Consider the following 16,805-nt stretch of genomic DNA (forward strand, 5'->3'; position numbering starts at 1 on the left):
TGAAGGGTTCGTGTGAGAGCCCTTCGAACCTCAGCATCAATCCTTCACTCTGTTTAAGCTGGATTTCCAATGCCCTGGAGTCTCTTCATTAATATCTAGAACACACCTGCCTAGAAAAGTAAAATCTATAGGCATTTCAAACCTATTTGTAATGTTTTCTTATTTTTCTGATCCTGAGTTCTGAAAATATTGAGGATGGGCTCATCAGACTGATAGGCAAGGATTGTCCAGTTGAATTAGGAAGAGCTGGCTGATTTTTCCATTGGCTGTGGCAATGGGTGGTGACAGGCTGATGGAAGTGTTGGCTAACCAATGGCAGGAGTGCATGGTGTGATGGAGTTACCCAATTCCTACGCACCCAGGGTGAACAAAACCCTGTAAGAGGTGTCACCGGGGCCATTAAAATGACTCTTCAATTCCTTTGGACATTTGTTAGTGATGATGGTACTCCAGAGAAACAAAGGACTGCAGATGCTGGAATCTAGTTGAAAAACACAATGATGCTGGAGGACCTCAGCAGGCCAGGCAGCATCCGTGGAGAAAAGCAGGCGGTCAACATTTCGGGTCAGGACCCTTCTTCAGGACTGAAGATAGGAAAAGGGGAAGCCCGATATATAGGAGGGAAAAGCAGAGCAGTGATAGGTGGACAAAAGAGGGGAGGCGGGGTGGGCACAGGGTGGTGATAGGTAGATGCAGGTAAGAGATAGTGATGGGCAGGTGTGGGGGAGGAGAGGAGAGCAGATCCACCAGGGGATGGGTCAAAGGGAAGGAGAGAAAGGAGAAAAAGGTTGAAAAATAGAGGCCAGGAAAGGGAAGAAGAGAAGAAGCTTGCTGGGTGGTGGTAGTTACTTAAAGTGGGAGAATTCAATGTTCATGCCGTTAGGCTGCAAGGTTCCAAGACGGAAAATGGTACTCTAGTTGGGACTTAAACGCTGTTAACCTAAGCCTCATTAATAAAACTCTTGTAGGTTTACAGCAGAGGCTGAAGGCCAGAGGTTGTGTGATGAACATTCCAGGGACACTTTCAAACAGATTTGGACAATCGCTAATGACTAAGTCATTAAGATTATCCAAGTCCTGTGAAGCTTTAAGAGTGCATCAATGCTTGGTCAAGAGAATAATAGCCAAAATATCAATAATGGCTTCAGGGTGAGGTTATCAGTATGGCCTGGATTATTGCTTACATGGAGACCTAGCAGGATGTTATAACTGAGTTGGATTTAAACTACCAGAGCATTGTAAAAAGGAACTGGGCTCGATTAGAGGAACAAAACTGAATCTTGAGTATTGCAGAAGGAGAAATATTGGATGCATTTTTGGAGATGAAATGACCCTCAAACAAAGAATGGTGTTAGCTTAAAAGTTAATAATTCAAAATAAACCACCCAGCTCTACTTTTGTCAAAAACGCTGGGGTTTTCATTTCATTTCATTGAGTTTATTTGAATTATTCTGAATTCAATTCATTTACTTCTTACAAAGTTTTACCAAGTCACAATCTAGACCTTATTTATCCTCATAGGTTTAAATTTGGGCCCAGTTACTAATACATTCACGTCACTGCCACCTCATCGATATTTCAGTGGGTTTATACTGGAACCAACAACATGCCTTGCTGACAGTAATTGAAAGGAAAAAAAAAACTGCAAGTTCTGGAAACCTAAAATAAAAACAGAAAATGCTAGTAAACCCTCCCTGACCAGGAGGGAAAGAGTTAACATTTTAGGTCAAAAGCCTTTCATCAGAATTGGGGAAATTAAGAGAAAACCAGTTAGCTTTAAGCTGCCCAGAGAGTGGGTTAGGGGTGGACCAGACAAAGGAAATATCTCCGATTGGGTGAGACTAGGTCCGCCCAATTCACAGAGCCCTCTGCTTGTTAGTTTAATGGGGGAAGTTAGAAAGATATCAAACAAACAAAGGGACATGTAAAACTTGTAATGTTCTGCAAAGTCTATATCAAGGCTCACATCAAGCCAAGGCAATGGTTTCACAGACTCGTACTGCTGGTTGGTAGTTTCTCAAATTTCCGTCCATTAAGTTATAACTTAATCCACAGTTAATTATTTAGAAGCACTGTTCCCTCCTACACTTTGTCACACATAATAAAACTTATTCTTAAATGGTTTCAATAGTTTTCATGCAGCTGGTTTATGTGGTAGTAAAGTATCACCAAGGTGCTGCCCTTTACTGACCCCTCCTGGGAGATGTAGGTGACAACACCTGACACATAGATGAATGGGAAGCTACCTTGATACTAGCACCTAGGGGCTTGGAGACTGGGTAGAAAACACTGTGCTTTAGAAAACAGTATGAGAATGAAGGATATGAGGTGAGAAATGGAAGCAGGAGCTGGCCAATCACCCCCTCCAGCCTGCTGCACCATTCAGTAGGATCACTACTGACTCTTTGCCCCAGCGCTACTTTCCTGCATGAATCTCACTTTCCTCGATTCCCCCAGCATCTGAAAATCTACCGATCGCTGTCTTCAGTACTCAGTGACTGTGCCTCCACAATCCATCTGAAAATCAAGTCGAGTAGAGTCGAGTTTATTGTCACATGTACAAGTCCAGGTGTGCACAGGTGCAATGAAAAACTTACTTGCAGCAGCATCACAGGCACAGAGCATCAGATAAGCAGCATTCACAAGAAAAATCATAAATTAAACATTAATTATTTAGGGATAAGACTAGAATTATACAAGAAAGGACACAATTAGAACCCAAAAATGAAGTTAATTGTAGTGCAAAGTGGTCGTAGTGTTACTATACTGATCCACTGCCCTCTGGATGGAGATTTCTTCTCATCTCTGTCCTGAACTGGCTGGCACCTTATTAGCTGGGATGTTATTGGTGAGGTTGTAATTGTGTGCAGTTCTGGTCACCTAACTATAGGAAGGATATCAGTAAGATTGAAAGAGTGCAGAGAAGATTTACTAGAATGTTGCTGGGTCTTCAGGAGTTGAGTTACAGGGAAAGATTGAACAGGTTAGGACTTTATTCCTTGGAGTGTAGAGGAATGAGGGGAGATTCGATAGAGGTTTACAAAATTATGAGGGGTATAGACAGAGTAAATGCATGTAGGCTCTTTCCACCTAGATTAGGAGAGATAAGTACGAGAGGACATGGCTTTAGGGTGAAAGGGGAAAGGTTTAGGGGGAACATTAGGGGGATCTTCATTCAGAGAGTGGTGGGAGTGTGGAACGAGCTGCCATCTGACGTGGTAAATGTGGGCTCACTCTTAAGTTTTAAGAATAAATTGGATAGATACATGGATGGGAGAGGTCTGGAGGGTTATGGACTGGGCAGAGGTCAATGGGACTAGCGGAACAACGTTTTGGCACAGACTAGAAGGGCCGAATGGCCTGTTTTCTGTGCTGTAGTGTTATATGGTTCTATTATTTTTGAGACTGTAACCCAGCAAAAATTTCCATAATATTTTCTCCATATTTTATGACAGAATGCCATTTGGCCCATCAAGTCTATGCCAGCTCACAGAGCAATCCCAGTGCCTGACTAACTTCCCCTGCAACCTACTCTCCCCATATCCCCCACACCTCCCCCCAGATTCTACCCCCCACTCACACACTGGGGGCAATTTACAGCAGACAATTAACCCACCAACCCGCACGTCTTTGGGATGTGGGAGGAAACCGGAGCACCCGGGGGAAACCCATGCGGTCACGGGGAGAATGTGCAAACTCCACGCAGACAGCGCTGGAGGTCAGGATTGAACTGAGGAGTCACTGGAGCTTTGAGGCAGAGGAAGATGAGAGAAGGGGGGCAATGGAGGGGTGGGTGCTGGGCGAAAGAGAGAGGAGAGTGGAGTCAAAGAGCAGGATGAAGGGAAAACGTGCAAACCCCACACACAGCACCAGAGGTTGGGATTGAACCTGGGTCTCTGGAGCTGTGAGGCAGCGGCTCTATCCACTGTGCCACTGTACTGCCCTTTGCAATCGCCCTCTGAATGTCCCCATTTAGTGTAGACTTGACAAGGAATATTTCAGTAGTGGCTTTAATGGAGTCCTCCCTGGGAACAGTCCCCTCCTGACTCTGTTCACCTCCCTCTCTTCCAGAGGTTGCCATCCAGAAGGCTTTGCAGAAGTGCGTGCTGAAACCACTGCGGGACCACATCTACTCATGCCTGCTCGACTTCCACACCAAGGACGGCTCCCTGAAGAAGCTGACGGACAACCAGCTGATCCTGCAGACCCAGAGTCCGGCACAGCTGGGCGTGACGGCTGGCGTTCCTGATGCCGTGGGCCTGGAAAAGATCCAGCAGAAGCTGACTGCCATGCACCTGGCATACTCACCCTTCAAGAAAGTGGCACAGCTCCTGAAAGCCTGCAAACTCATCTATGAAGCAATGTCCGGGACATCAGGTGAGGAGCAGCCCGAGGAGACGCTGTAGTTCGCAATATCCGATTCATGGTTTCATTACCACTGAAACCGTAAGAGCTGGACTCCAAAGGAATTTGTCCACTTACAATGTATCTGATAAAACAGTGGTTGACCACTGGATTCTGCCTCTGAGAAGAGTTCCTTAAGATTAATATAAAGTTGGTTGGAAAAATAGAGTCATACGGCACAGAAACAGGCCCTCTGGCCCAACTCACCCATGCTGACCAAGATAAGATATCTTTATTAGTCACATGTACATCAAAACACACAGTGAAATGCATCTTTTGCGTAGAGTGTTCTGGGGGCAGCCCGCAAGTGTTGCCACACTTCCGGCGCCAACATAGCACGCCCACAACTTCCTAACCCGCACGTTTTTGGAATGTGGGAGGAAACTCGAGCACCCGGAGGAAACACACTCAGTCACAGGGAGAACGTATAAACTCCTTACAGACAGCAGCGGGGATTGAACCCAGGTCGCTGGCACTGTAATAGTGTTATGCTAATCGCTACACTACCGATGTCTATCCAAGCTAGTCCCATTTGCCTCCATTTAGGCCGTATCCCTCTAAATCTTTCCTATCCAGGTACCTGTTCCAATGTCTAATTGTACCCGTCTCTACAGCTTCTTCTGGTAGCTCGTTCCACAAACCCACCAACGTCTTTGTGGAAAAAGTTGCCTCTCAGGTCCCTTTTAAATCTTTCCCCTCTCACCTTAAACCTATGCCCTCTAGTTTTAGACTCCTCTAACCTGGGAAAAAGACTGTGTGCATCCATGGTCTATGCCCCTCTTGATTTTATTCACCTCTATAAGGTCACCCCTCAGCCCCCTACGCTTCAGGGAAAAAAAGTCCCAGCCTGTCCTTATAACTCAAGCCTTCCAGTCTCGGTAACATTCCTCATGAATCCTTGCTGCCCCCTTTCCAGCTCAACAACATCCTTCCTGTAGCTGGTGGCCACAGCTGCACACAATACTCCAAGTGTGGTCTCACCAACAAAGCGCAGTACCTAAACCACTTTGGGCTTGGAACTAATTTTATGCATTGTTGGTCTAAGAGTTCGTCCCAGAATGTAACCACAGTGCTAAGATATTGTCGATGATGGCAGCTGATGTGCATCCTAAGTTGAAAAGCAAAATAACTGCAGATGTTGGAAATGTGAAATAAAGACAAAAGGCTGGAAATACTCAGTAGGTCAGGCAGCATCTGTGGAGGTATTGCAGAGGGGAGAGACTTGGATCTAATCCATATTTGATTGCATGTCAAAAATTCCAGCACCACACTAACTTTGGAGAAATAACATTCAAGAGTTTTCAAAGTAAATGCCCATGGCACATTGTGGGAGCAATGTTCTTATGACATTTCCTAGACTGTGGAACCAGTCAGATGGAATGTGGTAGTATTCCATCCTGACAGAAGTTTATAAAATTATGAGAAGCATAGACTGAGTAGACAGCTGGTATCTTTATCCCTGTGGTTGAGATGTCTAATACTAGAGGGCATGCATTTAAAATGAGAGGAAAAAGTTCAAAGGAGATGTGCGGGGCAAGTTTTCTTTTTGACACAGTGAGTGGTGGGTGCCTGGAATGTGCTGCCAGGGGTGGTGGGAGGCAGATATGATAGAGGCGTTTAAGAGGCTCTTAGATAGCACAGGAATATGCAGAGAATGGTCACCTCATTATAGGAAGGATGTGGAAGCTTTAGAGAGGGTGCAGAGGAGATTTACCAGGCTGTCTGGATTGGAGAGCATGTCTTATGAGGATAGGTTGAGCGAGCTCGGGCTTTTCTCTTTGGAGAGAAGGAGGATGAGAGGTGGCTTGATAGGGGTGCACAAGATGATACGAGGCACAGATCGAGTGGACAGTCAGAGACTTTTTCCCAGGGCAACAATGGCTAACACGAGGGGGCATAATTTTAAGGTGATTGTAGGAAGATATAAGGGGGATGTCAGAGGTAAGTTTTTTACACAGAGAGTGGTGGGTACGTGGAACACACTGCCTGCAGAGGTTGTGGGGGCAGATACATTAGGGACATTTAAGAGACTCTTAGATAGACACATGAGTGATAGAGAAATGGGGGGCTATGTGGGAGGGAAGGGTTAGTTAGATCTTAGAGCAGGATAAAATGTTGGCACAACATTGTGGGCCAAAGGGCCTGTACTGTGCTGTAGTGTTCTATGTTCTATGGAGGGATATGGACCATGGGCAGGCAGGAAGGATTAGTTTAATTAGTCATTAGCTTAATTAGTTCAGCACAACATCAAGGGCCAAAGGGCCTGTTCCTGTGCTGTACTGTGCTATGTTCTAAATGGTGAGAGATTTGCAAAGCTTTGAGATACAGCAAGTAATTAGGAAGCTAACAAAATGTTATGGCCATTTTCTAGTGGGATAATACAAATGTAGGGAGGTAATGTTTTAGTTTCACACTGGAGTGCTGTGTAGTATAGATCTCCTGATTGTTTAATGGGGAAAGTTTGGACCAGATGGTCCTGTAACTGCTGGAGTTTCAAAGAATTGGAGGTGATTTGATTGAAATATATAACACACAGAGTAGACGTGGAGAGGATATTTCCTGTTATGGGATGTTACAAACCAGCAACAAAAGAAACACACCGAGTCATGATTCGGTGTTAAAAACTATTTTATTAATCACTTCTTATGATAATATGTAAAATAAAAGTAAAAATGTTAGTATGTTAGAATTCAAAAATGTTAAACCTTGAACATTAACCCCAAAAACTAAACTCTTCGTGTGTGTGTGTGTGTGTGTGTGTGTGTGTGTGTGTGTGTGTGTGTGTGTGTGTGTGTGTGGCAAAGTCCCAAACTCCAAGTTCAGGAATGGTTCTTAAAGTTTAGTTCCACAAGCCATAAGGTGAAACATGAGCAAGGGCTTCTTCAACAACCACCGTTGTCTGAAGATAAGACGTAGATGTAGAGAAACATAGAGAGAGTAATTACGAAGTCCAAATGTTCCACGATGGAACCCAAACGACACTTCAGTGTTTACTCGGTAGTGACTTCCTCACCCCGAAAAGTATCCGAATCGTGGTCGTCCACACACAAATATCTGTTTCCTTCTACAGGTCAGCAACAAGGTGAACTCCACCGGATTACTTCCAATTTCCATACATGGATTTCAGTGGCAGACACAGTTATTGTTTCTCATCCATCGATAGAGAAACTAGCAGGCTGGTGTCTCTCTCCCTTCTCTCTCTCTCTCTCCCTTCGACTGACCTCTTCAACAACGTCATTACGTCCTTTATCTTGACGTAAGCACACCACACACACACACACACACACACACACACACACACACACACACACACACACACACACACACACACACACACACACTCTCTCTCTCTCTCTATCTTAAAGGGACATTCACTGAGTCCGTAACAGGGAACATCTACAATGAGGATCACTGTTTAAAAATAAACAGTCACCTGTTCATGGCAGAGATTAGAGTTTTTTTCCTTCAGACAGTCGAGAGTCTTTGGAATTCTCTTCCTCAAAGAGCTGGAAGCAGAATCTTTGAATATTTTTAAGGAAGAGCTAAACAGATTTTTGACAAGCAAGGGGCTGGAAGATCACCATTGGTAGACTGGAATGTCAATCAAATTGGCCATGAGCTTATTGAGCAAGTCAGCAGGTTTGAGGGGCCGAGTGGTCTCTCCTGCGTGCATATGTTAATAGAACTAACTTTCAGGAGCAGAGTACAGCACACAGCCACTACTGTGTGATATATTTATCTCAAGCAACTGAGGACAAATTTCTGCAGCTAGTGAGAAAAGAGTAAACAAACTAGGACTAAAACTTGTGTAAGTTAGAAGATTAAATGGGATCTGATCAAGGTTGACAAGAGGGACTAGGGCAGAGTCTAAATATTAGAACCAGGCCTTTATACAGACTCACCTACACACAAGGAATGATAGAAATCATCCTCCCTTCCCCTGCCTTGGCTGCATTCATTCTCAAAGCAGCAACACTCTCCAGTAGTTGGAAGAGGGCTTTTGCAAAGAAGGTTTGTCCCTTTAAGGGCTGGCCCCCCAAGGTTCTAGTTACAAGGCTAAGTCCCAGCAAATGCAAGATATTGCTCGTTAGAATACCACATTCTGTTACTGATCCAGTACATGGTGAATAACGGGGAAACCCAACGCTATTGTTCTGGGAACCTTGCAAATGAAGATTGCGATCTCAATGTGGTTTATGAAGAAGCAGCGTAGGGTTGTGTGATTTTGCTGTTATTAAAAGTTAGCAAGGGAACTTTTGGGCTAAAGGGATTACAAAAGGAGCAGATTGAATATGGGAAATGTGAGTTTATTCACATTGTAGGAAGAATAGAAAGACGGTTAATTTTACATGTTAAGAAATTAGTATATGTTGGTGTACAGAGGGGTGGGGTTACTGTGCTGGTTGGGGAGATGCAGAGAGGTGGGGGATTTGAGTTCAAAGAAACTTGTAGATGCTGGAAATCTGAAACAAAAATTGAAAATGCTGGAAACAAAATTTCAGAGAAAAGTTTTAGCGGAGTAAAACAAAGGCTTCAAGTTGAAGACCCTTTGTTACAGGAATAGAGTACAAATTTTGCCAAGGTTGTACAAAGTTTAAGCAACAAACTGTTTGCAGTTTTGGCCTGTGGACTTGAGGAAGGATAGACTGGCCTTGGAATCAGTGCAGTGGGGATTCCTGAATGAGTCCAGGGTGAGGACATGGAGGAGCAGCTGAGCAGAACAAGTCAATCTCTTTGAAAAATACAAGGTTCTGAAGTTGACTGAAAGGGTGGACACTGAGGGGCTGTTCCCTCGGGCTAGAACCAATGGGTACGGAGTCAGGGTAAGGTGGAGATGAGGAGGAATTTCCTCTCTAAGAGGGATATCTAAGATAGTCACATGTGCATCGAGACACACCATGAAATGCATCTTTTTGCGTTACTGATAATGTGTTGGGGGCAGCCCGCAAGTGTCGCCACTCTTCCTGCACCAACATAGCATGCCCACAGCTCCTAACCTGTACGTCTTTTTGGAATGTGGGAGGAAACCGGAGCACCCGGAGGAAACCCACGCAGACACGGGGAGAACGTACAAACTCCTTACAGACAGCGGCAGGAATTAACCCGGGTCGCTGGCGCTGTAATAGCGTTACGCTAACCGCTACACTACCATACCATACAGGGAATCTTTGGAATTCTCAACTGCAGTGAAGGCTGAGCCTTTGTGTAACCAAGGCTGGGGTGAACAAGTTTGGGGAGTATTGAGGAATGCAGGGTACATGGAATTCGGGAGTGGGTCACCTCCATCTTACTGATTGGTGGAGCAGTCTCCAGGGGCTGAGTCCTGCCTTAACAGTTAATTCCACCGTTGCAGGGAAGCCTTACGGAGCGGATGACTTCCTCCCCGTGCTGACCTATGTCCTGGCGACCAGCAACCTGACCAACCTGTGCCTCGACGTGGAGTACATGATGGAGCTGCTGGACCAGAACCAACTGCAGGGTGAAGGTAAGGTGGTCATTGGCCAAACAGCGTCCCAGCCAACCCCGTACCTCTTGAAGCGCAGCTGCTATTGTGTGGGGAAGGATGCCAGCCTACCACCACGGTGCACAGCAAGATCCCAGACAGCAGCATGAGATGACTGGTAAAATGTGTGAGCTTTAGTGATGTTAGTTGAAGGATGAATATTAGTCCCAAGGAGAACCCTTCCCTGTTCTTCCTCAAACAGGAGCCACAGGAATTGTCTCAGATAGCAGACTTGCTTAGCATATTACACACAGCCACGCCACACTGAAACAGGCCCTTTGGCCCAGCGAGTCCATACTGACCATCAACCATCCACTAGCACTAATCCTACATTAATCCCATGTTTTATTGTCCCTACATTCTACCTCCCAGATTCTACCCCTCACCTACACTCTAGGGGCAACTTACAATGCATATTAACCCAGCAACCCGCACGGCATTGGGATGTGGGAGGAAACCGGAGCACCTGGGGGAAACCCACCCGGTCACGGGGAGAATGTGGAAACTCCACACACAGACAGCGCTGGAGGTCGGGATCGAACCAGGGTCAGTGGAGCTGTGTGGCAGCAGCTGTATTAGCTGTCCCACTGTACCGTCCTATTCTCACAGTGCAGTGCTCCTTCAGTACCACACCGGAGAGGCAGCCTAGTGCCTCGAAGATTCTAGAATGGGGCTTGGAACCCTCTTCCCCCCACCCCCCCCCCACCTGCTGACGGTGGAGTGAGAGACCACATTACGTCCCACCACACTGCCCTGCTTTGTGCCAAGTGCCCAGTGGGCCCTGGTGACAACTTCCTGCCCTATCTCCAAAGCCGCTGATCTCACCAGGTTGTCATGTGGAGTTCTGCCTGTGGTGGGGGCAGTGACGGGCATCACAACAGCCTGCCGAGGCTGGTCACCTTCCCTCGCCTATCGTGGGTTCGAGTCCCACTCCAGGGACTTGACCACAAACCTAGGCTGACACTAGTGCAGGACTCCTGTCCCACCGAGAGGTTCCGTCCTTCCCCTGCCCTCTCAAGTGGACATAACAATCTCCCGCAGGCACGAGAGGAACAGCAAGGGAGATCTTGGTGTCCTGGGACCAACGTTGACCCATCAATCCACATCACTAAAATGGGCGATGCGGTCAATATCACGTTAGTTTGTGGGATCTTGCTGTGCACATATTGGCTGCTGTGTTTCTGACAGTACAATAGTGACAGCACTCTGGAAGTGCTTTGGGACATCCTGTGGTTGTGGTAGGTGCTACAGAAATGCAAGCATGTCTACTTTTTCTCTCACTGGGAAACCTTGATTTTTGGGCGCAAAATGATTGGCAGTGAGTCCGAATTGCTTGACGTAATCCCCCTGATTAAATGGGAGCAGAGTTAGTGACTGAGCCCGTGTCTTTCAATCAATGATTTAGTTTGATTAAACGTGGGATTGTGAAAAAAAAACTTCAATTAGGTTTTTGGCCTGGATTAAACTTCAGGTTTAGATGGAACTGGAAGTTGTTTAGATGTGGCCTAGAATTTGGTTTGTGTGCAGACAAATACTAACATGGACCAGTTGGGCCAAATGGCTCTACGTCCATGCTAATACTGAAGACTCGGCCTAAATTTGGGTCTGGGTCTTGATCGAAATCTAACTTAAGGCCTCGCTGGTTCACCCCTGGGAACACTACAGATCTGAACTGGAGCCTCAGGAAAGTTCCCAGGGCACAGGAGGAATATCTGAATCACAGGCCTAAACACCCCTCTCCCAACCGCACTCCACCTCATTATACGCACTCAACGTCCCTGCTTCACTGGGCCCTAGTTGGACCTGCACTGTCTCGCTCCAGAAGATCCCAGATTTAGACCTGTGGGGTGGGTTTAAATGTTAGTGGCCGGCTGATCAGGAAAAGTGGTACCTGTTCTTACAACCTCATTGTTTCACAGGGGGATATTATTTAACAACAATGTTCGGGGCTCTGTTCCACATCAGCAACTTCCAGCCCAGGTTGCTGACCCGTCAGATGAGCGATGAGGCCAAGTCATCTCTTTACCAGTGGAAGAGGAGGAGGACGTTACATCACAACCAGTCCAAAAGGCGCTCGGCACAGGTTCGTGTCTTGGGTCCGGCGGGTGTCATCAAGCAGCTCCATGTAGAATTTGATTGTCTTGAAGTTGAGTTACTGGTAACCCGGCAGCCCTGAGTTCACTCTGCCTGCATCCAAGTGTTATAATCCTCATCCCTTGCCTTAACAGCCCTCTGCAAGCTTGCCCCCATCTCATCCATTATCTCAGTGACCTTCCAAAGCTATTGAATACTTTGTTTCCGACTCAGTCATCGAGATGTACAGACAGAAACTGCCCAACTCGTCCATGCCAACCAAGATGTCCATCTGTGCTAGTCCCAGTGGCCCATTTTCCTCTAAACCTTTCCTATCCATATACCTGTCCAAATGTTTCCTAAACTTTGTAATTATATCTGAGGAAAGATGTTCTTGCTGTGGAGAGAGTGCGGCAAAGGTTCACTGACCGACTCCTGAGATGGTAGGACTGATGTGTGAAGAGAGATCGGTATGATTTAGCTTATGTTTGCCAGAGTTTAGGAGGATTAGAGGAGACCTCAGAGATAAAACCCTGATGGGACTGGACGGACGATGCAGGGAAGATGGTCCCGATGGTGGGGAGGTACAGAACCAGGGGTCTCAGCATAAGGATACAGCGTCAGCCATGTAGGACTGAGATGAAGAGAGATGTCTTCACCCAGAGAGTGCTGAGCCTGTGGAACTCTCCTCCCACTGGAGACCAGATCATTAAATATACTTAAGGAGAAATTAAGTTTAGTTCTACTGGCTAAAGAGATGAAGGGATACAGGGAGAAGGCAGGAACAGGCAACTGATTTGGGTGATCAGCCATGATCATATTTAATGATAGAGCGGATCTGAAGGGCTGAATGGCCTTCTCCTGCTCTCTAGGAACAGGGATCAGCCACATCGCTTTTCAAGCCTACCTTTTCATTCAATAAGCTTATGTGTTGATCTGATCTTGGCCTCCATAACCCTCCAATCCTCTACAGAGGAAAAGTCTTTGGTCAATGAGCTTTTTGGGATAAATCCACTGAGAAAAGAAATTCCTCTATATCTTGGTCTGAAATAAGTAAGTGACCCCTTTCGCTCATTCCAGGTTCCCCACCCAGAGAAACAGGCTGTCAGCGATCACCCTGTCAAATTCCCCTCCAAACCTTGTTTGTTTCAATAAATCATCTGAGCCCAGATTAGTAGAGGCCCAAATGGGCCTGTCATTTGTCGATGCTCTGTCATTGGCAGCCATGCCTTCAGCTTCCTTGACCCCGAGGTTTGGAAGTCCCTCCCTGACATACCACCTTAAAGGATACAGTGAAGACATCCTCATCTCATCTCAGGAGGAGGGTAACGTGGCAGTGCAGAAGGTGCTAAAATAGAACTGACCAGAAATGGGAGGTTCTATCGATCAGCGACGATTTGACAGTGTCTTGTTACTTTCTCTAGAAATGGGAAGGAAGTGGGTTGACCTATTGGAGATCTTTAAGATAATGGGTCGAGTCATAGTCACACAGGACGGAAACTGGCCCTTAGACCCAACTCGTCCATGACAAAAAAGATGTCTATCTGAGCTAGTTTCATTTGCCCGTGTTTGGCCCGTCCCTCCAGGCCTTTCCCATCCATGTACCTGACCAAGTGTCTTTTAACCATTGTGATTATACCCGCCTCTACCACTTCTTCTGGCAGCTCGTTCCACACACCCACCACCCACCAAAATGTTGTCCCTCAGGTCCCCCTTTAAGTCCCCTCTCATCTTCAACCTATGCCCTCTAGTTTCAGACTCCTCTACGCTGGGAATGAGACTGTGATCTTATCCACACCCCTCATGATTTTCTACCTCTCTATAAGGTCACCCCTCAGCCTCCTACACTCCAGGGAAAAAAGCCCCAGCATATCCTAATAATTCAAGCCCTCCAGTCCTGGTAACATCCCTGTGGATTTTTTCTGCACCCTTTCCAGCTTAATGACATCCTTCCTGTACCCATTTCCTGGGTAGAGACAGAAGGTAGAGCCGCTGCCTCATAGCTCCAGTGACCCAGGTTCGATCCTGACCTCGGGTGCTGTCTGTGTGGAGTTTGCACGTTCTCCCTGTGACTGGGTTTCCCCCGGGTGCTCCGGTGTCCACATCCCCTAGTGTGTAGGTGAGGGGTAGAATCTGGGGGTGGGGGGGCAGTTGATGGGAATGTAGGGAGAATACAGGTTGAAAAAGAACTCGGCCTTTCCTCCTTGGAGTGACGGAGGATGAGGGGGGACCTGATAGAGGTGTATAAGATGAGAGGCATTGATCGTGTGGATAGTCAGAGGCTTTTTCCCAGGGTGGAACTGGTTGCCACAAGAGGACACAGGTTTAAGGTGCTGGGGAGTAGGTACAGAGGAGATGTCAGGGGTAAGTTTTTTACTCAGAGAGTGGTGAGTGTGTGGAATGGGCTGCCAGCAACGGTGGTGGAGGCGGCTATGATAGGGTCATTTAAGAGACTTTTGGATAGGTACATGGAGCTTAGAAAAATAGAGGGCTCTGGGTAAGCCTAGTAATCTCTAAGGTAGGGACATGTTCGGCACAGCTCTATGGGCCGAAGGGCCTGTATTGTGCTGTAGGTTTTCTATGTTTCTAATAAAATGGGATTGGTGTAAAATAGAAGCCTGATGGTTGGCACAGACTTGGTGGGCCGAAGGGCCTGTTACCGTGCTGTGGGCCTCTGTTATGAAGGGGTTCGTAATAACGTGACCATTTGTGGGTTAGACTGACTGGGGGATGACTAACCTGTCTGATCCAGCAGCGGACTGGCACTCTTGCCCAGTGATGCCCAACCTTCTCGATGGGAAGCCCGAGCTGGGTAAAATATGCATTCCCTCCCTGTAAAGTCATGTCATTGAGATTATTGTCATGTGCACAAGTATGGTGAGATACAGGTACAGTGAAAAACTTACTTTCAGCAACATCACAGGCATGTAGGTACAGACAACACACAGAAAATAAGTTATACAAGACTGTGATAAAAACAAGACCTTGGTGCAAAGACACAACCAGAGACAAGTCCACGGCAGTGCAAGAGGTGGTCCGTAGTGTTCCGTTGCTGAGGTGGGGTTAGCGTTGTGCAGGTCGGTTCAAGAACCTGATGGCTGTAGGAAAGTAGCTGCTCCTGAACCTGGTGGTGTGGGGACTTCAGGCTTCTGTACCTCCTGCCCGATGGGAGCTGTGAGAAGATGGCACGGCCCAGACGGTGGGGATCCTTGATGATAGATGCCGCCTTCTTGAGGCAGCGCTGTCAATGGTGGGGAGGGCTGTGCCTGTGAGGGACCGGGCTGTGTCCACCACTCTCTGCAGGTCCTTGTATTTGACCTCACGGACTTTTTAAGGAGTTGGGACTCTCTCCGGGATTCCCTGCAGTTACTGGGACAGGTTAAAGGTCACCGTCACTAACTCCGCCTTCTCCTCTCCTCCCAAAGGATTTGCTGTCCGTCTACTTACAGGAGCCCAGCGGGAACCAGGTGACCATCCTGGCTCCTGCGCACATGACCGTGACGGAGGTGTGCAAGGCGTGTGCCGAGAAGTTCGAGGTGGTGGAGCCAGAGAGTTACAGCCTCTTCGTGGCGAGGGACGACTCGTACCGGCTGCTGGAGGGCGACGCCTGCCCCCAGCTGGTGAAGCAGGAGATCCAGCAGAGGGAAGGCGCGGCCTTCACTTTCGTGTACGCGCCCACGGACAGGACCCCGTGCTCCCAGCCCGAGGAGCAGCTGACCCCTTTGTGAGAAGTCCCCCGCACCCTTCCTCACCCCCCTCCTCCAATCCTGGACAGACTGGCAGGCCACCAGGAATGACCAATCCAAAGGACTTGCTGGGGCTCCCCATTGTGAAAGGCCATGTCCAGTCACCGCAGAAGGATGAAGGAGCGCGCCTATTGGAATGCTGGGAACAGGAGGCCATTCGGTCCCTCGGACTATCTCCCACCCATGTAGCTGACCTGCTTTGGGATTCTATTTGCCTACTTTCAATGACCCACCTCGTTGGGATGACCAGGTTCCTCCCAGTGTCCAGATGCCGGTATCAGAATCCCCCTCGATGCTCAATTCAACCACCCACCAGTTTGGCTCCTGCCCGTTTAACTCACACTGGGATTCTGTGCCGGGGATCGAACCTCCAACCTGTACAGACAACCTGTCGGCCTTAACCAGACTCCTCTTATCGCCACTCCCCATGGTCCTAGTGCTGATAGATGTGCATTGAAGCAAACCTCTCATTGGACTTGGTTCCCGCGTTACCTCTCATCATCTGGAGATTTCAGCGGCATGGAGAACAGGGGCAAGTCACAACCAGCTGTGATGCCTGTCACAGTCAAATAGTCTGTGAATAAGTACATGCCACCTGGGCAGGTTACTAGCAGACAGGCAGACACACAAACAGGAGACCCAGGGAGAAGCAGTGGGATGAAAATTAATGTGTGACGTACAGTAAATTCAAACCCTACATATAAATTATATTTTGCTTTTACTATTTGTTACAGCACTGTGTAAAGATTTTTAAATAAATATAAAACATTCTTTCTGGGTCAGTTCTCACTTCCTTCTAACTCCCTAAACTTGCGCCACTTTCCACCTGACCCTGACTGCACTGCCCACAGGCTGGGAGGGAGGGGGCTACTGCTCTCCAAGGGCAGGGACCCTATCTTACAAAGTAAGATCCCATAACTCTGCCAGGGCTGAGTGGCCTCTCACTTTGCCATTCTCTGTGGGACGGATTGGCAGCCGTGTTTCCCATCTTACAACAGGCAGCTGTGTTCTTGGCAACGTGCTCTCGGACATCCCGAGGTTGGGACGGGCACCATTGCAACGTGGGGCTTATTTTAAAA

The 16,805-nt window shown here is 47.4% G+C and overlaps 1 protein-coding gene across 1 annotated transcript in view; it reads left to right on the forward strand.

Annotated features, from left to right (window-relative positions):
• Positions 1-16,487, forward strand: part of LOC127586387 (ras and Rab interactor 3-like) — a 48,845-nt gene extending 32,358 nt beyond the window's left edge. Inside the window, exons 8-11 of the mRNA XM_052044311.1 lie at positions 4,072-4,377; positions 9,758-9,889; positions 11,827-11,990; positions 15,406-16,487. Of these exons, the coding sequence (XP_051900271.1) occupies positions 4,072-4,377; positions 9,758-9,889; positions 11,827-11,990; positions 15,406-15,708 (905 nt within the window). The 3' untranslated portion in view covers positions 15,709-16,487. The remainder of the gene's footprint in view (positions 1-4,071; positions 4,378-9,757; positions 9,890-11,826; positions 11,991-15,405) is intronic.
• The last annotated feature ends 318 nt before the right edge of the window (positions 16,488-16,805 follow it).

The sequence above is a fragment of the Pristis pectinata genome, chromosome 35, assembly GCF_009764475.1.
Source record: "Pristis pectinata isolate sPriPec2 chromosome 35, sPriPec2.1.pri, whole genome shotgun sequence".
Lineage (NCBI taxonomy): Eukaryota > Metazoa > Chordata > Chondrichthyes > Rhinopristiformes > Pristidae > Pristis > Pristis pectinata.